This window comes from Sinocyclocheilus grahami, unplaced genomic scaffold, assembly GCF_001515645.1.
Source record: "Sinocyclocheilus grahami isolate Dianchi unplaced genomic scaffold, SAMN03320097.WGS_v1.1 scaffold1073.1, whole genome shotgun sequence".
Lineage (NCBI taxonomy): Eukaryota > Metazoa > Chordata > Actinopteri > Cypriniformes > Cyprinidae > Sinocyclocheilus > Sinocyclocheilus grahami.
In genome coordinates, this window is record NW_015506252.1 from 210,424 (window position 1) to 234,423 (window position 24,000).

At 39.0% G+C, this 24,000-nt stretch overlaps 1 protein-coding gene across 5 annotated transcripts in view; it reads left to right on the forward strand.

Moving 5' to 3' along the window:
• The first annotated feature begins 823 nt into the window (after positions 1 to 823).
• The window catches only part of mbd6 (methyl-CpG binding domain protein 6), a 42,533-nt gene continuing 19,356 nt past the window's right edge, over positions 824 to 24,000 (forward strand). The window contains exons 1-13 of one of the 5 annotated variants that reach the window (XR_001606504.1): positions 825 to 1,256; positions 2,023 to 2,194; positions 3,455 to 3,594; positions 4,492 to 4,594; positions 6,561 to 6,729; positions 8,690 to 10,591; positions 10,681 to 11,486; positions 12,403 to 12,562; positions 17,081 to 17,220; positions 18,182 to 18,715; positions 20,922 to 20,971; positions 21,047 to 21,077; positions 21,158 to 21,553. Coding sequence is in view for 3 of the 5 variants with exons in the window: in XM_016251864.1 (XP_016107350.1) it covers positions 3,479 to 3,594; positions 4,492 to 4,594; positions 6,561 to 6,729; positions 8,690 to 10,591; positions 10,681 to 11,486; positions 12,403 to 12,562; positions 17,081 to 17,220; positions 18,182 to 18,715; positions 20,922 to 20,971; positions 21,047 to 21,077; positions 21,158 to 21,217 (4,071 nt within the window). In the remaining 2 variants the exon portion in view is untranslated. Of the gene's footprint in view, positions 1,257 to 2,022; positions 2,195 to 3,454; positions 3,595 to 4,487; positions 4,595 to 6,560; positions 6,730 to 8,689; positions 10,592 to 10,680; positions 11,487 to 12,402; positions 12,563 to 17,080; positions 17,221 to 18,181; positions 18,716 to 20,921; positions 21,129 to 21,157; positions 21,564 to 24,000 lie in introns of those variants that run through there. The other 4 variants (XM_016251864.1, XR_001606505.1, XM_016251865.1 and 1 more) reach the window with 4 other exon arrangements.

Here is a 24,000-nt window from a genome sequence, read left to right on the forward strand (position 1 = left end):
TTTTTTTGTTTTCTCAGCTAACTGACACAATAAGGCCAATAAAGACATGCGTGTGTGTGTGTGTGTGTGTGCAATCATCATTTTAATGCAAGACTAACTGAAAGATCTTTCTCTCAGGGTATTCTCGCCTCCCGCTCACTTCCATTAAATATTGCGCATTTGCAGATTAAGTGCATGAACATCTAAGGTTACCGGACCGAAAAGGCATTTTTGAGTAGTTTGAGGCTGATCATAAAAAATAAAAAAAACTTATTTTTTAAATTTACCCACTGCACAGAAAAAAAAGGTAACACTTTACTTGAAGGGGTGTGCATAAGACTGACATGACACATGAAGGAGGTTTTATGCATGTTTATGACAACTGTCATTAAGTGTCATTCGCTCAGTTATGTCATTTTTAATGCAAATATGACATTATTTGACCTAACCATAGCCCATAACAAAGACATCTCAAACAATGTCATCTTTGCATTAAAACTGACATAACTGAGCGAATGAGTTGTCATAAACATGCATAAAACTATGATTATGAAGGTGTCATGTCAGTCTTATGCACAAGTAAAGTGTAACCAAAAAATAAATAAAAAGCGACTTTGTTATATAAATGATGGCCATTGAGAAGAGACTGGTTCATATCATTTGAACTTGTTGACATATGACAGGTTTCTCAAAGTCATATCGAACATCTCTGTAGAGAAATAACAGCTATTATTTTACAACATGCAAATATTGCATAATTCTAAAACAACCCCAGCACTCCTGGTCTTTCTCAGCGAGCAGCTCTCGCGCTCCTCCAAGCGGACGTGGAATTGTACGGAATTCCCGACCCGACTGCGCACGCGCGGACGAAAACTCCATGATTTTTTTTTTTTGGCACGGGATCCTAAGGAAAGATAGGAACTTGGAAACGAAGATAAACTGAAAGCAGCATCACCACAAAGGCATTATCAGTCCCTCGCTCGCATATGCACGCAGTGAAGACGCTTGGGAGGGCGCCGAAGCGTTGAATGAAGCGAGCGCACGAGCAGGATTCACACGGAATTGGACAACAATGCACGGGGCGCAATAAAACCAAGCGTTATTGCTCTTTGTTTTTAAGCAGGACGGCTCGGATGGTGCGCGGGGATGTGGCTGAAAACCACCCTGCGTTAGTAACAGCTCGCGCAACGGCGACATTTGCGACTCGAGTCCGTCTTGACGCTTGCTCGGTCTTCAGTCTGCGCCACGAAGAAGCAGGAAACTTCGTAAACACAGAGGTACGTAACGTTAGCCCGCGAGCTAAAGAAAGCTAGCAGCGCGCGACGCGACAAACTAGAACGCTTCCGTTACAATGTTACAAGACCGATACATTGGTTATAATCGCGGTGTTATTATGTGTCCGGTAAGCTTACGATACAGATAGGATGTTTAAGAATGGGCCAGCTAGACGTCAATACGCGACGTTTGTTTATTCCTCGGGACGTAACGTTACAGCGTTTAAAAGTAACGTTACCAGCGCGGTACGCAAGTGAGTAACGTTACATTCCGATTTTCTTTTCGTATTCAAGTTCTAGTTTTCCCGAAACTTTGCGTACTTTTATTGGTGGTGGTTTGTTTGTGCTTTAGCTCTGTGCTCCAGTCATAGCCGCTTCACAATCATCCGCCTTTAAGCCAGAATAAAAACCGTTGAAATGATACGGTTTTAGGCGGTGAAATAATCGCGATAACTCAAATTAGATTTTTTTTTGAGTTGGCGCGCTGAGTATAAGTTTCAGCTGTCACTTTCACTCTACTGTCAATGTCAAGAGTTGGACACTGACAAAAAAGTACCTTGTTTTTAGACTTGTACCATGGTATTTGGTGCCAGATCCCATGGCACGTGAATATGGTGATCAAATAGTACCTTGTATATCAATATAGTCGAAATTCCTATTTTTATGGTTCATTTTTCCCATGTTTGTATTGAAATTAGTTATAAACTGTTTATATTCTTTACTCATGCTATGTCGAGGCCACCTCAAATATGTTTTTCTATATTTTCAGATTGTCAGCTTCTGGAGAGTTCCATAGAAGCATCCCAGTCCGTTTGAGAGGACCGGAGAGGATTGCGTGTCAATTTGTTGTATTGCTTTGTGCTTCGTTAATGCTGTGTAAACGTCCTCCAAAGAGTGTCTTTCACGATTGGTGCTGACCAAGGCTGTATAAAAATGAAAAGGTACAGCACAAAGTGCCACCCTAAGTTGCAGAATGTTGTAACATCGTACATACTGCAAAGTGTTTGGAGTGACAAATGCATTTATTAAATGTAAAGAATGCACATGAACCCATGGTGTGGTTTGGCATTTCTGCCAACATTGTACCTAGTTTGTTGTCTTTTTTTTAACCAAACTAAAATGTACGCACTCCACTGATTTAATGTAAATGTAGTTGTCACTACATGATGACATCTGTACTTTATGAATGTATCCGAAATCCAGAATAATCACAGATTAAAAGATCAGAAGTGGAGTGACAACTGTATTTAGCCTAGATGCAGTGTGAACATATTTTCCAACTGAAAATAGGTGTGAAGTTTGAGTCAAATCTGATTTGAATCTGAAACTGCTTCATCAAATGTAGTTAGAAACTGAATCTGGGTCATCAAATCTGGTTTGAATCTCAATCGTGTTATTGAAACTGAATCTGGTTTGAATCTAAATCTGGATTATCAAATCTGATTTGAATCTGAAACTGGTTCATCAAATGTAGTTAGAAACTCTGGGTCATCAAATTTGGTTTGAATCTCAATCTTGTTTGAAACTGAATCTGGTTTGAATCTAAATCTGGATTATCAAATCTGATTTGAATCTGAAACTGGTTCATCAAATGTAGTTCGAAACTGAATCTGGGTCATCAAATCTGGTTTGAATCTCAATCGTGTTTGAAACTGAATCTGGTTTGAATCTAAATGGATTATCAAATCTGATTTGAATCTGAAACTGGTTCATCAAATGTAGTTCGAAACTGAATCTGGGTCATCAAATCTGGTTTGAATCTCAATCGTGTTTGAAACTGAATCTGGTTTGAATCTAAATCTGGATGATCAAATCTGATTTGAATCTGAACCTGCTTCATCAAATCTGGTTTGAATCCCAATCTTGTTTGAAACTGAATTTGGGTCATCAAATCTGGTTTGAATCTCAATCGTGTTTGAAACTGAATGGTTTGAATCTAAATCTGGATTATCAAATCTGATTTGAATCTGAACCTGCTTCATCAAATCTGGTTTGAATCCCAATCTTGTTTGAAACTGAATTTGGGTCATCAAATCTGGTTTGAAACTGAATCTGATTTGAATCTGAACCTGCTTCATCAAATCTGGTTTGAGTCTCAATCTTGTTTGAATCTGAACCTGCTTCATCAAATCAGGTTTGAAACCGAATCTGGTTAATCAAATCTGGTCTGAAGCTGAATTGTAAGTGGTTTGTGTCTTTAGGAGCTGGATGTGCGCGAGCAGAAAATGACGGGGGGCAGTGAGAGTGCAGCAGGAGAAAAAGATGGAGGTACGACTCTCATCGCTCAGATCCCGGTTGGCTGGCAGAGGAAGGTGGAAGCTGGGGCTGTGTCTTACATCAGGTACGTCCACACCTTACTTTTTGTCATTCATAATTGCTGTTCTGATCAAATCTGAACAGTGTTGCTACTAAAAGGTACATAAGGAACATTTTTCAAGTTGCTTCACCCAAGCAAACGTTCCTCAAACGCATGCGAGTGCATTTAGCATTCACACTAGGGCTTCCAGTGCAGACGTGAGTGTGTTTGGTTAATGTGGAAACGGTGCTCCAAACTGGTCTGGTGTAAAGTTTATGTGAAGACCAGTACAGTACAGCAATCTGAAAATGAATTAAACACCCATTGACACCAAGAACAGCTATATTAGACTGTATTAGCATCCGTACCAACGCTCCATAACATTCTGTTTGTTATATATGCACACGCTGCAGTTTTGTCGTCTGTTGCTTTAAATGCTCGAGCTCTTTAAAGTGCATTCTGATTGGCTGTCAATGTTTTTATTGTTCATCAGCTGGAAAAAGTGATTTTGAAAGTGATTCCTTGGTGTGACCGGAACTTTAGAGTGTAACAGTCTGAAAGTAAAAATCCCACTCATTTTCTCCATAGTGGAATTTATTTCATTATATTAGAATTAGTGTATAGAATATAGTATAATGCATTTGTCAGTCTTACTCTCTGCTGATGTTGCTGTCAGTGCACAGCATTTCAAATGATGCAAAGAGAGTAAGAACCAGCAAACACACAAATGCCATTCTGTGCTCAAGTTTTAGTATTATAAGCAAAATGATGAAATCATGAATAAAAACAATGAAGCGTGTCACCTGCTGCTTGTATTCATGTCAGCTGTATTGATGTCTGCAGGGGAAGAGGTTGGAACTGAAGTCTGTTTCGAGCCAAACAATCAAAACAAGTGTAAAAAGAGCTGTCAAACATATCAGTCTTTGTCTATTTCTTCTTCAGCCCGAGTGGTACAGTCCTTCGATCTGTGGATGAGTTGAGGGTGTATCTGCGGACAGACGGCACATGTAAGTGTGGTCTCGAGTGCCCGCTAGTCCCAAATAAGGTGAGTAGGCCTGTCGCAATAATCAATATATCGACTTATCGCGCAATATATGTACATGACCTAGTGCTGGGCGGTATGACCAAAAATTTATATCACGGTATTTTTCGAAATTATACCGGTTTCACGGTACATGACGGTATTCTTTTTTCATGCATGATGACCGGGTGTTAACCATATCTTCTACTGATTGAGAGGAAATACTGCAGTATATTGACTTAGAATGCCCTATTTTACTGTCATGATGAGTGAATAATGTCAAAAAATACCACACTCAATAGTGACTAAACACGACCCCTTTTAATACATGTTAACCAGGAGTCTCTCTCATTTATAATCGCGGCATCGTCTGATAAAATCAGCATGCATCTACACTAAAGAGCGGCTATGCGGTTGTTTTGGCTAGATTACTGTTTTGTCTCGTGCAGCGCACTGCCTGCGTCTGAGTAACAAACTAAAAACAACAACAAACTAAAAAGTGCATGTGATATTAACAGATGAACTACGCTCATATTTATAATTCCAAACAATCAGTAAGCGACAGGTGCTAGGAAACGCTGTTTTGTTCTCATTTATTGAGGAGTCGGCTGCGGTGCTTCTCTGCCGCTCACTGCACAGAACAGATGCCGAGAGAGGAGACACTTCTCCGGGAAAGTCAGACCAATCTTCCAACTGAACCATAGCTAAGCTTTATCCAAAAAAGTGGCTAGGTTTGTCAGTATGAATATTCTATGGAAAAAGCCGCTAAAAGGGTCTGAAAGTTGCTAAATCTAGTGCTAAAGTGGCGCTGGTGTGTGTGAGACGCGGGAGCTGATGGCAGGGGGCGCTGGATATTTGTGGAGGTCAATGTGGATATTGTGGATGAGTTCTTCTTTGTCATCACGTTCTATTAGTTCTACAGCTTCAGTTTCTGAACTTTCACTCTTAGTAACACGTACAGCTGTTCCCTCACCACAGTGCAACAGTGAAAAGAGACGCCTTTCAAACAGTGCCGCGTTCCCAACGTTGTTTAAGCGACACACTCCTTAAAATATTGCGGTATTTTAAAAATTCATATCATAAAAATAAACACCGGTATTCGGTATGAACCGGTATAGCGCCCAGCACTAACATGACCTCAATCATTTTTGGTGACGCAATATATCGTCTATTATATTTACTTAGAAAAATCTCCATACAAGTGCATTTTTCATTTTTTTTCCTACTTTGCACTTTTTGTTAGAAAATGTTTATTTACTATTTATTCAGGTTTTTAAAGGCATCTAATATTTTGATACTTAATTTCCATGATCTAAATATTCTTAAAAATTAAAATTTTGTTGTCATTTGGAAGTGTTTAGGCCTTCTTGCATTATTATGCTGTTACATTATGATTATATATTCAGTGGCATAAAATGGTCTTTAAAATGACAATAATATCGCTTATCGCAATTATTTCTGGGGCAATATATCGCACAACAAAAAGTTGTTATCGTGACAGGCCTAAAGGTGAGATCAACATTGAGTGCCGAAGCCTTCTCATTCATGATAGAGTAATTCATTAGGCATTATAGTTTGCAGCTATGTTTGGAATTGACTACTTTATTAATAACATGTGAAACACTATGATATGAATCCTTGTTGATATGTTGCATGTTTTATTTATCTATCAGCGTCCAATTATTATCTCAGACATCTGATAATTTTAAGTAGACTTTTAAAGTCCTATATATGATTAATACTGGTTTATTTGTTACACTGGAAGTGGAGGGTCAAGTTGAGTGCACTGCTTTGCAAAATGCACACGCAGTGTCTTCTTTGCTCTTTTTGGCAAATGTATTCCATGCATACAGAAAGCGTGCTTACTGTGTACTGTATAAACATTGCATACTGCAGAATTAATAATAGTTGTATGTTAATATGCAATTTTAAACATTAACTTTATTGCATGCATTTAAAAAATAAAAAGTGTCTTTTTAAATTCATGCAGGTCTTTAATTTTGACCCTGCTGCGGTGGTCCAAGCTCCTGGTCATCAGTCGGGGAAAATAGAGGAAGACATGACCAAACTCTGTAACCATCGCAGGAAAGTTGATGCCATGGCAGCGTTATGCCAAAGCATGCAGCCCTCCCATCTTCCCTCGCCGGCTCAAGCCACAGGTATTGCATCTTAATGCACACATTTTTCCAACACAATGACTTTTTAGAAGGAATATTCCAGGTTCTGTGACATGACGTGTTGAATTATATATATATATATTTATTTATATACTGTATATATTAGGGATGCTAATGATTAATCGACAATCGATTAATAATTGATTAAAGCTATCATGGTCGATTATGTGGTGCGTGCAATAGAAATTTAGTAATCAGGTCAAGTTTACTTATATTTCCCCACAAAGATAACTGTCTCCTCATATGTGACCCTGGAGCACAAAACCAGTCATAAGGGTCAATTTTTCGAAATTGAGATGTATACATCATCTGAAAGCTGAATAAATAAGCTTTCCATTGATATATGGTTTGTTAGGATAGAACAATATTTGGCTGAGATACAACTATTTGAAAATCTGGAATCTGAGGGTGCAAAAAAATCTAAATATTGAGAAAATCATCTTTAAAGTTGTCCAAATGAAGTTCTTAGCAATGCATATTACTAATCAAAAATTAAGTTTTGATATATTTACAATAGGAAATTTACTAGTTTTTTTTTTTTACCACAGTATGAGATGTGAAAACATGGATTAAAATGACTGACAAGAAAATAAACGTTTATAATCCCCTGTGAAAATAGAGGGTGAGATGGTGAGGATTTGGGAAAATAAACTATTATTAAATTCGTGACCAACCCGCAAAACAACACAAAATTTTAATTTTAATTTAAAAGCACATTTAAAAACAACACATTGTTGTTCCAAAAGCTGTACAGAATCAAGTGACAAATAAAACCACAATACACCAATCAAAGAACAAAAAAATTGTTCAGTTCATAAACATTGTTCATTCATGACACTTACTGCATTAATTCATGCACAACATTTTTTACAGCATTTACTAATCTTAGTTAAAAGTATTGTTCTGTTTGTTTAATGCATGAACTAATGTTACCAATTATTTTATTGTCTAATAATATATTAATTATTGTGCATATATTTTCAAAATGGTGTGTATATTAATATTTATTCCAGCATTTAAACCTTAAATGCTTTTTTAAAAGTTCTTTACTGTAAACACATTTTTGACTTATTTTTACAAACTGAGGGACAAGTTGCAATATTTGTCTGTAGCAATCGACAGCATGTCACAGATATTCTTCATGGAGCTTAACATTTATTGAACCCAGAACATACCTTTAACAGCTTGTCCTAAAGTAAATTACAGTATGTGACCACTGCTGCTCTCTTGCAGTGGATCTTGTGTCCAAATATGACTTATTCAAATTATTACATTTGACCAAAGTATGCAGTCTCTCATAGTTTGTCTTAAGTATCCAGTTCACTGTATTTTCAGTTTATTTAACTTGTAAACTAAACTGCAACCACCATGTTTCCTTTTTAAAAAAAAAACATTACTAGCCAGATCAGAGTGTGATATGCAGTGCCTATGAAAGTATTCACCCCCTTGGAGTTTTTCCACATTTGATTTACTTTACTTGGCTTAAAATTGCAAAAAGAAAGTCACTGTTAAAAGATGTCATATGACATCTCCGCTACAGTTTGTCTGAGACATTGAAGCCAGCTAGAAGAAGGTTCTGTAGTCTGAGACCAAAATTAAGTTTAAAGAAATTAGGTCTTGAAACCTAATTTGAAATAGTGATTTGAAATCTGAATATTTTTTCTGTTGTTCAGTGTCATAAAAGCCAACCCTCTATGATTCAGTGTTAAAGTCCTAAAATAAACATTTGCATTTATGCATTTAGCAGATGCTTTCATCCAAAGCAGCTTACAAAAGAGGAACCAAAGCAGTTTATCAAAGAGCCAACAACATTCATAATATGCAATGCCATGTTTATTAGACAACTTAGATTTTTTGGGGGGAAATGCTTTTTATAGGCACCTGTATTTAAGTCCAGCTTTCTTCAGTAAGGTGAGTTGTATTGTCTGATTGTTTGTTTAAGGAGGTGTTGTATGCTCAGTGGATGGCAGAGAGCTGAGAGGATCAATGGTGGCTCATGGAGACGGCACCCACTGCACTTACCCTCAGCAAAGACACAACCATCCCAAATCCAACATTGGCTTTCCTTTGTCCTCTCCACGTGCTGTTGTGCAAAATGGTTCTGTTAGCCTTGCCTCTATTTCTCAGCCTCTAGAACAGAGTTCACCTTTAAAGAAACCTCAAACGACAGTGGGCTGCATGCTTGGTTACGCGAAACAGCAGTGGAGCCCTCATCCACCGCAAAGGACACTGCACAGCCCCACTTCTCCTAACAGTGTAAAACCAGGTGTACACACGCATATGCATCCTCCAGACCCCTCCAGTTCCTATTCCTTATCCCCCACTTCATCCTTTGCGCTGAGTGGTCGAGCAGCTCCGCCACACTCCCAGGGAGCGAGTGTTAAGTCGCCCTCTCCTCTGTCACCCTCACGTACCTTGGACACTTTCTCACCCCACCAACGCTCTCGCCACTCTTCGACGTCCTCGCTCTCAGAACACGGGGCCCAAGGGTCCGTCTTCATTCAGGGGGGCAAACCGTTGCAGCCCACCATGGCGTGCTCCTCTCCCAAGCTTCCTCTTGCGCCTTCCAGTCCATGTAGTCGCTTGGAGGGCATCCTGCAGCACTACAAAGACTGTAGTACCTCCAACACAAGCTCCAGTGCTAATTCTAGCAACCAAAGCAACCATCAGATGTCACAAGCCCTGTCGTTGGTGCATCCCAACGCAGGCGACAAGAGGAACGGAGTGAGTTCTGCTCAAGCCCCAGGACTGCTTGGCCTTCCACTAGGACAGATTCTCAACCAACAGAAAAGCCAGCAAAAGGGCCACATCAATAACTCTTTCCCGGCCAGCAGCCTCCTCTCTGCGGCCGCCAAAGCCCAGCTGGCCAACCAGAAAACCCAGCTCAATGCAGCCGATGCGCTGGCCGCACTCCCTCTTACGAGCTTGGACAAGGAACAGCAGTCAAAGGTATTGATTAGCACTTTAAACAGTAGCGTCCACCCAACTTCTGCCAGAGCACAGTCCCTGACCGCCCTGTTGCTTCCAAACTCCCCTTCCCTTTCCCCGGCTTCCCCTGCTGTCGCTAAGAAAAATTTGCGGCGCAAACGGCAGAGGCGCTCGTCCACCGTTTTGAGCATGCTCAAAGACTCGCAGTTAGGTCTGACTGCAGGAGATCTCGCTGGGTCGCCTCTGCTTATCTCCCCATGCCTGTTGCCGCCACCTCCTCCTGTACCTCACTTAGACAACCACCGGCTACCTGTCGCTCTTCCGAATGCCTCCAGGTTGCAGGATTCGGAGGAAGGCAGGAAGCCAGGACTTGCTAATTCCCTCCCACTTTCCTCCCCATCTCCATCCCAGCCCCTTTCCACCCTGCTTCAGCTTCTTAGCATGCAAAGTGCAACCCAGCAATCCAGCGGCGCCACTGCCATGCCTGGCAACAGGCACACAAGCACGTTGCCCTCTTCACCGAGACCAATCACTCCACAGACGCCCCAGTGCAACGTGCAGTCCACATTACGTTTTCTCAACCCCACCCCGCAACCTCAACCCCAAAGCACAGTGCCCATGCCAGAACCTCCTATCCAGCAACCCCCATCCCAACCCTTTCCTTTGATGGGTGACGAGACAACAATGAACCTCAAAACAACCTCCAATAACACCATTCTGAACTTGAGCCAGCCCCACAATGGCACAACGTCGGACCTCAACAGTTCAATTCTGAGCATGATGAACCAGATGTCCTCAACATGCTTTCCCTCATTCCTGGACAAAGGTTGTGGACCCAAAACAACAGAGACTTGTCCTGACCACAGTACCTACCAAATTAACCAGTCAAACCACAACCAAGCTGTGGAAAGTAAAGGTGAGACTTCTTATCCTGTGTTTTTTTGGAGCATTTATACATGAAATGATGTTTAGGTGGTCTGTTTTACACTTGTATTTTCTTGGCAGGTCCTGTAGAGATGATGGATCAGCCGGACTCAGACACAAGATTGCTGGGTGGCTGTGAGCCCGACCACAGCCTCTCTCTGCCCAATGCCCCCTCTTCTGACGTTTCTAATCCCTCAACCGACCCCGCTTTTTCCCTTGCAGAGGCTTTTCCCTTCATGTCCCAAGAACAGCTCCTCCAGCTGCTTTCCTCCAACGCCGGTCTGCCTTCCCTGCTGCCGCCCTTCCTTGGCTCCCTGCCTTTAGGGGTCTGGACGAGCAGCCAACCTTCTGCGCCCGGCAGCAACCAAGCCCAGCATCAACAGCCAGCCAGTGCTATCCTAAACCAGGGCTCTCCTCTCAATGTCCTAAACCAGGGCGAGCTTCCTCTCAACCTCATGAGCCTGTTAAATCCGTCAGGTTCTGCTGCGCCGCTGCCCCCTGTTGCAGGGCTGGAAGGTGGTGAAAAACCCCCTGGGCTTCAAGCCCTCCTCATGGCATCGTTGCTGCTCGGCCAGAATCCGGCTGCCATGTTGCCACTACCAGCGCTCAACCTGGAGCTTCCTACGCCACCGCAGCAGGTCTTTGCGGACGGAGTGTCCCTGGAGAAGACCCCCGCTCTGCTGGACTCGGTCCTGATGGGGCCGGGGCTACTGGAGGCTCTTCAAACTCTAGCACCCAGTGCAGACGGCCAGTCGCTACTTCTTTCCGCCTCCCTCACTCCACCCCCTCACGCCTTCTTGTCCCTCAACCCTGCTCTGCTGGCCGCAGCTCTCGCCCAGACCGAACCCCTACCCAACCACGCACCATCCCCCCCACCTCATTCTCAGGTACACGCACAGTCACGCACCAGTTGCATGCTTCGCTACATGTGCACATACAGTCTGCATGCTTCCAATTGATGCATCTGTTTACAATGACAGGGCTTCCCAACCAGATGTTCTCCCTCTAGTGGTTAATGATGGATTTGTGCAATTTTAATACAAGGGTCAATTTCATAAAAACTGGAAAAATAAATGTCAGGGTTGCGGTTAACCTCAAAGTCAAAAGGATTGGACATTATATTCTTCTAAATGTGGTATTATTTTCATGACAGTCATGCGCATTTAAACTCCCGGTCTCCACATTTTCAGCCTCCTATTATAATGCATTTACTGTAATTAAATATTATTTATATTGTAATTTCCAAGTCATTTTGTCTGGTGCATGCAAGTGTTTTTTTTTTTTTTGCACTTCATTGAGAATTTGTTTTGAAAATGTTGTCAATTGTCATGAAATTAATCTCACGTTGCAAAAAGTCTTAATGCTAAAGGGATAGTTCACCCAAAAATCTAAATAGTCACCATTTACTCACCCTTATGTTGTTCCAAACTCATAACCCATTTTAGTTACTTGGGTTTTCAGCGGAGAGAAAAATATCTTGATTTGTGTTTTGAAAATGAACCAAAGTCTTATGGATTTGGAATGACATGAGGGCGAACAATTTTTGGGTGAACTATGCCTTTAATAAAAATAGGCTTTATTTTATTTATGTGAAATATTTTTTCTTTGAATTTTGGAGACATTTTTACCCTCAGAATGTCAATGCAGAATTGCCAGTGCTAAATCGCAGGAGTCGAATATCAGGAAAGTTCACCTGATAAAGGTTGGGAGTCCTTGTTTTACGGGTTGTGCCTTTGGAACATTGTTTTGAGATCCGAGTACATGCATCTTGTGCAATACATATATGAATCTGTGTGGCCGTAGGGGACTCTGTCCAGCCCTGCTCTGATTTCTACCTCGGTGTCCTGCGGCCCTCTGGTGTCCAGCACGGGGCCGGAAGTGTGTGACCCTCTGGCTGAGCAGGACAAGAACAACACCCAGACACCTCATTTCCTGCCGCCTCTACTCGCCCCCGGGGTTCTTGGTAAGTGGATCAGTTTGTCAATGAAAACACTTTAACACTTTACTTCAAGCCTTTATGCATAATGCATTATAAAAGTAGTTTTAATGCATTATTGTAATGCACCTTATAATGCATTGTGCAATCTCGTGAATAATTGTAACTACAGTTAATACATTCTAACACTTATCAATTCATTGTTACATTATGCCTTTCAAATTCGGTTATAATTATTTACAACAAGATATAATGTATTACAATGCACATTATGAATAATTATAATGCATCATACCCTTTTATAATGCATTATACATAAAGGCTTTAAGTAAAGTGTTACCTATTTTAAATGTGCCTTTCTTTGGAATAACTATAATTATAAAAATGTGTAGTAAGTTCTTCTTTCAATTGGTGTGACTTTACAATAACCTCAAGTCTCTAACCATTATAAAGCCGAAGAGGGCTTTTGTTTCTTCTGAAAGGGACTTCAGTGATAATGTACTTTGTGTTTGCATTAAAAATGTGAAAAATGTAAAAATAAATGCACAAATGCTATAGCTTAATTACAAAAATACTATAATTATATTCCATTACTCCTTTAATACATGTCTATAATCTAATACAATTTGATATGAATATCCCACATTTCTGCCACAACATTAGTGTTACTATAGTAAATCCATGGTAAGTTGTAGATTGAAAAGCTTCTGACTGTACTGTTGCGCACAGTGTTTCTGCCGCTTTGAGTAACATAATTGAGAAGATCTCATTGCCTTACTCAGAACTTGGAAGACACTGGGTTTCAAAATCTTGTTTTCTTCATGCTTTGTTTTTGTCATTATCCTCATTTAATGTTTCACACATTTTTCTCAAACAATGGACTGGAAAAAAGACATTTGAATCAAAACATCTTATCATTAACGTTAATCCTGTCCGTCATCTTACATTGATGCAGTTGCTGATGAACATGATGCAGGACGACCGACTGACAGTGTGATGAAGCCTGTGAGCCTAAAAGTCAAGATATGAGGGCAAAAAATAAATGACTCTCTTATATTTCTATCATATGATAGAGTTTAGCAATATCACACCAGCAAGAGTGCTGTTTTCCCCAATATCTGCACGATTGCAAATGTGATATTGATTTAATACAGAAGGTAATATTGTTACATTTTAGACACAATGCTGTCAGTATTTTCTATTTTGTTCAATTTCACCAATGAAAATTGTTCCAGTCAAAGCCACAGCAGAACTGAATAACACAGCAGTGATTCCTTACTGAATGAATCTGTGTTTTTGAATGAGTCAGTGATTCAGTGACTTGTTCATAGTCACTTGATTCATTTCTGAGTGAATCAGCTGTTTGAATGAATCGTTTGAATGAATGATTCGCTGACTTCTAGACTAAAAAAAATGTATATTTCAATATTACATTAAAACCATTGATCTCACAGCATTATGATTCTAATTTCAGTGTAAATGCATTTGTTTTATTTACAACACTTCAAATGCAGCTTCTGAAAACAGTGTTATGGCCTTACAAGTTAAATCGTAAAATCAAACATATTTCTTTCTAAAACTATTTTTGTAATCTATTGTAGTCTATTCAATGCTTTTCTCATTGAACACTATAATGACTTTAAATTATCTTTTGGCAGGTCATTTCTCAGCCCAAATGTGCGATTTAATATTAAATCAATTAATTGGCATGTCATGTAATTAATTCCATTAAAAATTTGAATAGATTGGCAGGCATACAAACTAGGGATGCACGATATATCGGCCACCATATCGGTATCGGCCGATAAATGCTCATTTTTTCTGTTATCGGTATCGGCCCAATAAGAAAATTTGGCCGATATCTTAAAGCCGATAAATAATGCATTATTTCCTTCAGAGACACTTTAGATGCGTGCTGTTCGTTTGCAGTTGTGACATGATATTTGATCGTCTATTACTTCGATCGTCTACTTTTCTTTTGACTGATTCTCGATTTTTAACTAGTCAACTTGAAAATGTAACTACAACATGATTCAAGCAATTTTTTCTTTACTAACCCTCTAGTTAAAGAAATTTCTATTTCAAGTGCACCGCACATGATGCCAATGTTAAACAAATCGCTTGTTAAATATCTTTGCAGAAAAGATGCATGAACTACAACTACATCTTACAAACTTGTCTTAAACATATTAGATGTTCAGAAATAATACAAGGAAAATGCTTTAAAAAAAAATCTCAGAAGTCAAGGTAATTCAAATTAAAAATGGCTGAAGGTAAAACAGCAGTAGACAATTATTAACTATAAATGTTCTGTAAAAACATTGAACAGCAGCTTTCAGCCTGTCTCCATGATGCAAACATGAAAACTGCTTTTATGGACGCGTTTGACTGTTGCGCTCGCATCTCTTGCACGAAACGGCTTTCTAAAAACACAGCGCTCAAGTTAAAAGAAACTCAACTCCCATCTTCCTGCATGTTTTCCTATTCCACTGCCTGCGTCGCATCTTTATCAACACAAAAGCGCATTCAGTGTGAACAGCACCTCCTTCTGGTGCTTCACAGAACGGCTCCGACATGCGGTCGGATCATTCTTCTCTTTTCTATCACTGGCATACTGTCAAAGAGTCTAATTCTAACGTTTGGTGATATTTCTATTCAAATTCGTGATTCCTCAATCTATAAAAAAATAAAATCGTGGCAAAACATTCAATTTGAATTAAAGGCACGATATGTAAAAAAATTTTTATTAAAATATCCAAAAACCACTAGAACAGTGTTATATATTTTGCTGACTTGTGTACTACTTACATTATCCCAAATGTTTCGAAAAATTTTTAACTCCAGAGAAATAAGCAATTTTAACTAGTGACATGGAGTGTGTTTATAGTGTCATCGTGTCGCCTGCCAGTAACGTCATAACCCCTCGATTTGCGGGAAAACCAAAGATGCAAATATGTTGTGCGTTTTAATAGACCGGTGACGACCGCACTAGGGTTGGGTACCGAAACCTGGTACCAATATGGCACCGGTACCTATGTGCCTTGGGCCTACAAAAATGCATCCGGCCGGGATTTCTTAAATGTCCGGGATTCGGCTGTTTTCTTAATCTCGCTCCCGCTGAGTCTCTGACCATTGCCGCCTGCTCCCGCAGCATGCGTTTCGCTCACGCGATTTTCGTGACCACTCCTTTAAACATTCTAATATTGTATATAATTTTGGCGCGTCAGGGAGCCGCTCTCGGTATGCGGAGTATTTAAATATTTTTGAATGAGCGTTTGCGCTGTTTACTTTCACTTTCGATTTCATGATCACACGCACTCTGTGTAAAGTTAGCACGTCTTACGGGATCCGATATTTGTCAATGAGCTCACAATCAGAATTGAGCAGCAAATACTCCAGCATGGTCTTGTCAGTCATCTCTCCTTATTCTCAACCTGTGATCAGTCAGATCTGACTCCTGCAGCTCTTGTTGGATGCAGGGTTGCCAAGTCCGCGTTTTTTCCACAGAATTGGGCTACTTTTAAACGGTTGCCATGGGTTGATTTTCCCAAGTGGGTTAAAGGGTTGAAATATTGCATAAATTGCATTTGACTGCAATGCTTGCATTGAAACCTTTTGCATTCTACCTACGATAAAACTTTCATGGACTTCTACATTAACTGTTCCCTCCTGGTGGAACGACCTGCCCAGCTCAATCCCAGCAGCTGAGTCCTTAATATTTTCAAGAAACGGCTGAAAACACATCTCTTTCATCTTCATTTGACCCTCTAACTCTAGCACGCTCTATTCTAATGCTACTTCAAATTTTATCTGCTTGTTTTTTTTTTATTAAAAAACTTGATCATCTAACATTTGCACTCTATTCTATTTCTATTCTAACTACTTGTTTTATTTATAAAGAAAAAATAACCTCTAACACTAGTATTCTCTATTCTTTCTCTATTCTTTAATAAGTATCGGTTTAGGCACTGGAACCGTTTTAAAAGTATCGATTTGGCACCGGTATCGAAAAAACCCCAAATGATACCTAACCCTAGACCGCACAGAGTAGCATTATAACAGAACTTTCAAATGTATGTAGTATGATAAAGCCCCGCTGCTTTACCCCACTTACGCACGACCGGAAGCAGCGGAAGCGCTCGACTGTGGCATAATAAAAGCCCCGCTGCTTTCCAGCCGTGTGTCGCGCTCTTCAGCGCCTCGTTTCGCTTCGATGGCTTTCAGCCTCACCCTGTTAATAAATCATTAGCTCATCCATGAACATGATTTCTGCCTGAGTCCCGTCGGATTGCATCGGCTGTTGGGATGAAGACCACAACTCCCATGATTCCACACTCAGTCACAGCTTCATCAAACTACACCTTTGTTTTGAATGCGCGCCCTCTAGTGGTGAAAACTTACATACTGTGTACATAAAATCTGAAAAATCGCCCAGCCCTGCTACTATAATGTTCTTATTGTAATGTGCTTCCCCCAGTGTCTTCTCTGTGAGTAAGCATGAGCGTTTGAGCTGCTGCGGATGATGGTGTTTCTCTCTGTGCTCAGGTGACCTCGCAGCTCTTGGGAACATCAGCAGTCTTCACGGTTTATTGGGAGCCGGAGCGCTGCTGCTGCCGCAGGGCCCGTCTCTGAGCGTCCCGCTAACACAGAACCAAACAGCGCTCAACCCGCTCACCTGCCTGCAGGTAAACTCACGCACCAGACGGCTCTTTACACACCTAAGTAAAAGGCATGAGTTCAGAGGGGTTCGTCAGTTAAAGCAACTGTAAACCATCGTCATGAGACAATCTTCACCACCTTTCACAAACTTCAAGACCGTTACCGTCAGATTCAGATCCAGTTGTTGTGCAGAATCTGTTAGTTACCCTCTACATTCTTGAAAATGTCTAATCATTTTTTTGTGTCTTTTAAAAGAAGTCTCTTCTGCTCATCTAGGCTGCATTTATTTGATCAAAAATACAGGAAAAATTGTAATATTGTGAAATATTATTATGATGTAAAATAACGTTTATCTATTTTAATATACATTAAACTGTAATTTATTTCTGTGATGTGCAGCTGTATTTTCAGCATCATTCCTCCAGTCTTCAGTGTCACATGATCTTCAGAAATCAGTATAATATGCTGCTTTATTATCAGAGCTGGAAAAAATATTTGTTAGGAATCTGCAATACTTTTTTCAGGATTCTTTGATGATTAAAAAGGTAAAAAGAAGAGCATTTATTTAAAATAGAAATATTTTCTAACAATATACACTGCTGTTCAAAAGTTTAGGGTCAGTACATTTTTATTCTTTCTTTTTTTTTAAACTTTTATTCAGCAAGTATGTGTTAAATTGATAAGAAGTGATAGCAAAGATTTATATTGTTTTATAAAATTTATATTGTGTATAAATTTATATTTATATTTTGAATAAATGCTGTTCTTTTGAACTTTTATTCATCAAAGAATCCCGAAAAAAGTATCACAGTTTCCAAAAACTAGTTTTTTTTCTTAATGGACCATTATTAAATCAATAATAATTTTTTGCATTCTTTTTAATATTCAAGAAATTCATACATTAAGCCCGGTTTGTATTTCACTGTAAAATTTGTAAAAAATAATGCGAAGCATGAATCATGTTTATGGGTGTGTTCTCATTCTCAGCTGACGATGGCACCGGCGCTCATGGGAGAGAAGACGGCTCCGTCTCAGGAGCAGCTTCCCTCGGCTCAGATGTCCCAGGATTCCCTGCTCAGCCCGGTCCAGACGCCGCTGCAGCAGAGAGAGACGTTTGACCCGTACGCCTCCTTCATGGACACCATCTACACCTCCTTCCTGCAGGTGAGCGAGCGCGACTCGTACCCCGAGCTGCCTCCGTCTCTCAGCCCGCGCCGCGCCTGTTCCGTCCACAACCCGGACCTTTCCCGCCTCGGCATGGACACGGCCCAGTCCCCGGCCCGCGGGACGCCCAAACTCAGCGAGGACCCGCCGCCGCCCTGCAAACCTGCGCCGCTGCACCCCGCCTTCATGGAGGAGGCCAAGACCGACCTGTGCCTCTACAGCAACGGGATCGGCTCGGGAGCGGATGCACGAGGAGACGATGAAGAGGAGGATGGACGAAGGCCGCAGGGATATTTGAGTTCGGGAGAGCGGCTCAGAGAAGCAGTCGAGGACGTCCGAGACGCAGAGCAAGTCGGGGTGAGTGCACCGATCACAGCTATTATAGTATTTATTCTTATTTTGAATTACATTTACATTTAATCATTTAGCAGATGCTTTGATCCAAAGTGACTTACAGATGAAGACAACAGAAGCAGTCAAAACTTACAAAAGAGCAACAATATATAAGTGCAAAAGTCTCGGTTAGCCTAACGCAGTACACGTAGCAAGGTGTGCATATATATATATATATATATATATATATTATACACACACACACACACACACACACAAAGAAAAGCAAGTAGATAGAATAGAAAAAATAGAAAGCTTCTATTTTATTATTTTTTTAATAGTAGATAAAGTAGAATTAGCTTTTATTTTTATATTTTCAAGTTTTTATTTCAATTTCTTAATTTTTTTCCCTGTTTAGCTGTGTTACTTTTATTTACATTTCATTTTTAGTAATTTTGCAATGAGTTTTATTAGTCTTTTAAATATTTCTATTTAGCTGTTTTTTATTTCAGTTTAATTTTTTTGTCATTTTGTTATGTGCTTGTCATTTTCATCTTTTTAATGTTTCTATTTAGCTTTGTTGTTTTTAAGTTTTAGTAGTTGTCACACACACAGAGAAAAGCAAGTAGATAGAATAGAAAAAATAGAAAGCTTCTATTTTATTATTTTTTTTAATAGTAGATAAAGTAGAATTAGCTTTTATTTTTATATTTTCAAGTTTTTATTTCAATTTCTTAATTTTTTTCCCTGTTTAGCTGTGTTACTTTTATTTACATTTCATTTTTAGTAATTTTGCAATGAGTTTTATTAGTCTTTTAAATATTTCTATTTAGCTGTTTTTTATTTCAGTTTAATTTTTTTGTCATTTTGTTATGTGCTTGTCATTTTCATCTTTTTAATGTTTCTATTTAGCTTTGTTGTTTTTAAGTTTTAGTAGTTGTCATGCTTTGTCTTTTTTAAAATATTTCTATTTAGCTTTGAATTATTTTTAAGTTTGTCATTTTATGCGCTTTTGTCATTTTCAGTAGTTTTCTTTTTAAATATTTCTATTTAGATTTAAGTTGCTTTTCATTCAGTTTAAGTTTTAATAATTGTCTGTGCGTTTATCATTTCTATTAGTTTTCTGTTTGGCTTCAAGTTATTTCTGTTTCAGTTTTAGTCATTTTGTTACGTGCTTTTGTCATTTTTATTATTATTTATTTTATTTTAAGAGCCTCGTTAAATTGAGTAGATTTAGTTTTATCAGTCAGTCTTAAATTCAGTGGTCTTGCTTATTTTAAAATAAATATAAATATTCTGTTGATTCAGGTTTTATTAATTTACAATAATGAAATAAAACTAAAAATTAAATTGATATTTGTAACTTACAAAACCATTGTTAAAACAGAGTAAACATAAATAATTATAATTAAACATAAATTGCCAATAGATCCACAAGATAAAATTAATTATTAGAGTGAATTATTAGATAAAATTAGATTCTTAAATCTAAATTTTTAAAAGATTTTTCAAAGATTGTTATTATATAATAATAAATAGTATAATAATAAAATATTATCTAGATTAATAAGGCCATGTGGCAACAATAATAGCACACTACTGTCTGAAATGATCATTTTTAGTTTTAGTAATTTTGTTGTGCTTTATATTCGTTTTTTAATAATTCTATTTAGCACATTTTTTTATTTCAATTTAAGTTTTGGTAATTTTGTTATGCTTTTCTTTTATATATATATATATATATATTTAGCTGTAAATTGCTTTTTTCAGTAAATTCTTTTGTCATTTTGTTGTGTGCTTCTGTCATTTTTATTAGTTTTAAAAAATATATTTCTATTTAGCTATGTGCTTTTGTCATTTTTAGTTTTCTTGACTATTTCTATTCAGCTTTAAGTTGCTTTCTTTTCACTTTAAGTTTTAGTAATATGTTTAAAATATATTTTTTTTCCCCCAGTATGTGTTTTGGTAGTTTCGTTGTGCTTGTGATATTTATTTATATATTTCTATTTAGCTTTAAATAGCTTTTCTTTAAGTTTAAGTATTACTAATTGTGTTACGTTTCAAAATAATGTAATAGCATAAGAATAAAATAATACTTTCTAGATGAATAAGGTCATGTGACGGCAATAACAGCATACTACTGTCTGAAATGTTTATTATGCACACTGCATACTGCACACTGAGCAGTGTACTAGTTTACATCCCTTGCTCTTTCTCCGTCTCCGCTCAGGCTGAAGATGTGCACGCAGGAGCCAGAAGGGGGCGCAAGAGGAAACAGTCGTAAGTGCAGCTGTTCAGAACTCAACAGGGTGAAGTGCTTTGTGTTTAACTCTCTTCTTCTTCTTCTTCTGTCAGGCTGCAGAGAGCTGTCACCGAGGAGCCGACGGTGAGGCAAACACACATGTACCACACGCACGCCTCACGCCGTGAGCCGCATTAACTCGTGTCTGATGTGTTGTGATGCAGATAGCGCTGTCCAGATCCGCGCGGCCCGCCAGAGGGAAGAGGCGCCGCGTCGTCCGATAGATCCCACCGTACTTTCCCGCCAACACCAGCACTGTTGCCACGGCAACACCGTCTGAGCCGCACTGTGAAGAGTCTCCGAGATGCTCTCCTCCTCCGTCTGTTTGTGTTCGTTCACCGTCTGTTACCACCAATGCGACTGATGCTACATTGTTACATTTGCAAACCGTTACCAGGCAACCAATGATGACTATTGATAAATTGTTGCGTGAGTTTAGGAATAGTTATTGTTTGTTAACTCAGTTACTTCTGCTTCTTGTTTGACGATCAAAGGAATAGTTCAGCCAAAAATGTGAAAAAATGAGCTGTAAATGTGCTCGCCCTCGGGCCGTACGAGATGTAGATGAGTTTGTTTTAAGCTTGCAGTTCCTCACTTCCGCCAAAACGGCTCAACGATGACGTCACATCGTACTTCAGCTTCTCATCAGACTTTCTGTCCAATCAAATGCTGTCTAGAATCCGAAGCCCCGCCCCCTGCACTATACAAGCCATATATATATTGTCCACAGAATCAGTGTTTTCTGTGCAGTGGATGGTGCACTATATAGGGGACAGGGAACGAGTGTAAATATGCTTCCATTGAGAAAACAAAGAAGTCTGGTTTGGCTCTGTGTCCCGCTAACCACCGCACCGCACCGCACACACTCTGCTCCGGTCCCGAGACGCGATAGCACGGAGCGGATCACGCGCACGAGTCGCCGCAGACCTCACAATATATCGGAGCTATCGGAATTCTACACAGAATGTATATTTTATAGCAATATGGATGAGATTGTGGCTGGCATACGGAGCTCAGCGGCTCTGAGCGGCTCTAGCCCAAGCTGTGATATAAACGAACGCTATTGGCTATTTTAAAAAGGGGCGGGGCTGCTTGATATGTCCCGCCCTGTCTTCCTGTTTCAGTTAAAACGACGTCAACACAGAGTAACTCTGCGTGTTTCTAAGCATTTCAGGACACCTTTAACTAAAATACATAGAGTCCATAATCCATAATAACTCTTCCTCCAGTGAAAAAGTGCATCTGCTGTTGTCTCTCTCATCAAAATCCAGCCACATATGTGTTTAGAGCTGTTTAAACGCTGCTTGATCTGTGCAGATTTCTCTCCTGATTCACACCAGAACACTGACTCACTGCAGGCAAGCATTATGGATTATGAACTCGTATTTTAGACATTATAAGTGTCTTAATGCTGGATGTGTTTCAGCTTTTGTCTTCTCCAGATGTTAACTGGTGGACTGGAGTGCTGTGGATTATTGTGATGCGTTTATCAGCTCTCATTCTGACGGCACCCATTCACTGCAGGTGATGGAATCATACATTTTTTGGGTGTACTATTCCTTTAAGATTCTCTCCCGTCAGGCTTCAGATGCTGGTTTGTGTGTCCAAAAATCCCTTGGATGCTGCATCTGTCCCGTCCTCGGACCAAACGACTCGTGTTATCATTCAATGACCCATAATGCACCTCATGAACCTTTTTCAGCCCCAAACAGTTTTGTTTCACACTCCTCCAAACGCGTCAGACCAATGACCAAACCTCACTCATCACTCCATGTTTTGTCTTTGCAGGGCCGTATATATATATCTATATTTTCTGTGTGTGTGTGTGTGTGTGTGTGTGTTACGGGAATGTACCTGTAGGTTTTAGGGCCTTTAGTCGTGGATCTGCACAGAGCTCATCAACACAGGCACAAGAATATTACTGACTATTTAAAATAATGATGCTGATTATGCAATTTTACTATTGAATTTGTGTATATATGTACAGTTTTAGTATTTTATTTTGTACACCTTTTTTAGGAAAAAAATGATCAATTTTTAAACTATTTCTCCTGCAGAGAAACCTTTCCTTTCTCATATTCATGTTTGATTTGTAAAGAAAATACTTTGAGAATTGTGAACAAGTAGCATTTCCTTTTTTTATTGGGAGTTGATTTCTTTTTTATTTAACAAATTAAACCCATTTTAAATGATGAAAGTTCGCTTCTGATTCTTTTAGTGCTTTTTACAGTGTTTCAACGCAGAGTCACAGAAATGTGTTTAGACCCTGCTGAACATCTATAAATATAAAGTGAAATTCTGTCGTTCGTCATCTTAATTATCATCATTCTCAACCTTAACTAATAAAAACACAGTTGTTTGTTACTGTTAGTTCATCAGTAAAGCAATGTAACAAATACAACTTCTGATTTCTTATACATATTGAAATGAACATTTAGCACCAAGATTAATACAAGCTTTATAAGTATTGTTCATGGTGATGTAGTTAAATATTAACAATTGAAACATTCCAACAGAGAAACATATTGGTGAAACTTTGAAAAGTCCCAGAAACGTGAGTTATTTTTACCTTTAACATCTGACTGGCAAGAAAAACAACCTTAAGCTGCTTAAATATCGTAGAAAATAATTAAGAACTAAATAAAGACATCATGAAAATAATGTCCACATGACAATATCTGTTGCATTAAGGCAATGCATATCTAACTTCTGAATGTTAGGATTCAAGTGTGAAGAAGAGCATCACACAAATAGATTTCTAACCAGTTTTTCCCCCACATTATGCAAGAAAATTTATAATTGAGAATATTAGAAAAAAAATTCACTAGCAAGACCCGCTGAAACAGAAGAAAGCTACAAATATTTAAAAATATACAAATCTACAAAAATATAAAATCTAAAAAAAATTCTACAAAAATGTAAAATTACAAAAAAAAAAAAAAATCTAAATATGTAAAAAATATATAAAGCCACAAAAATATAAAATCTTTTAAAAAAGTTTACCAAA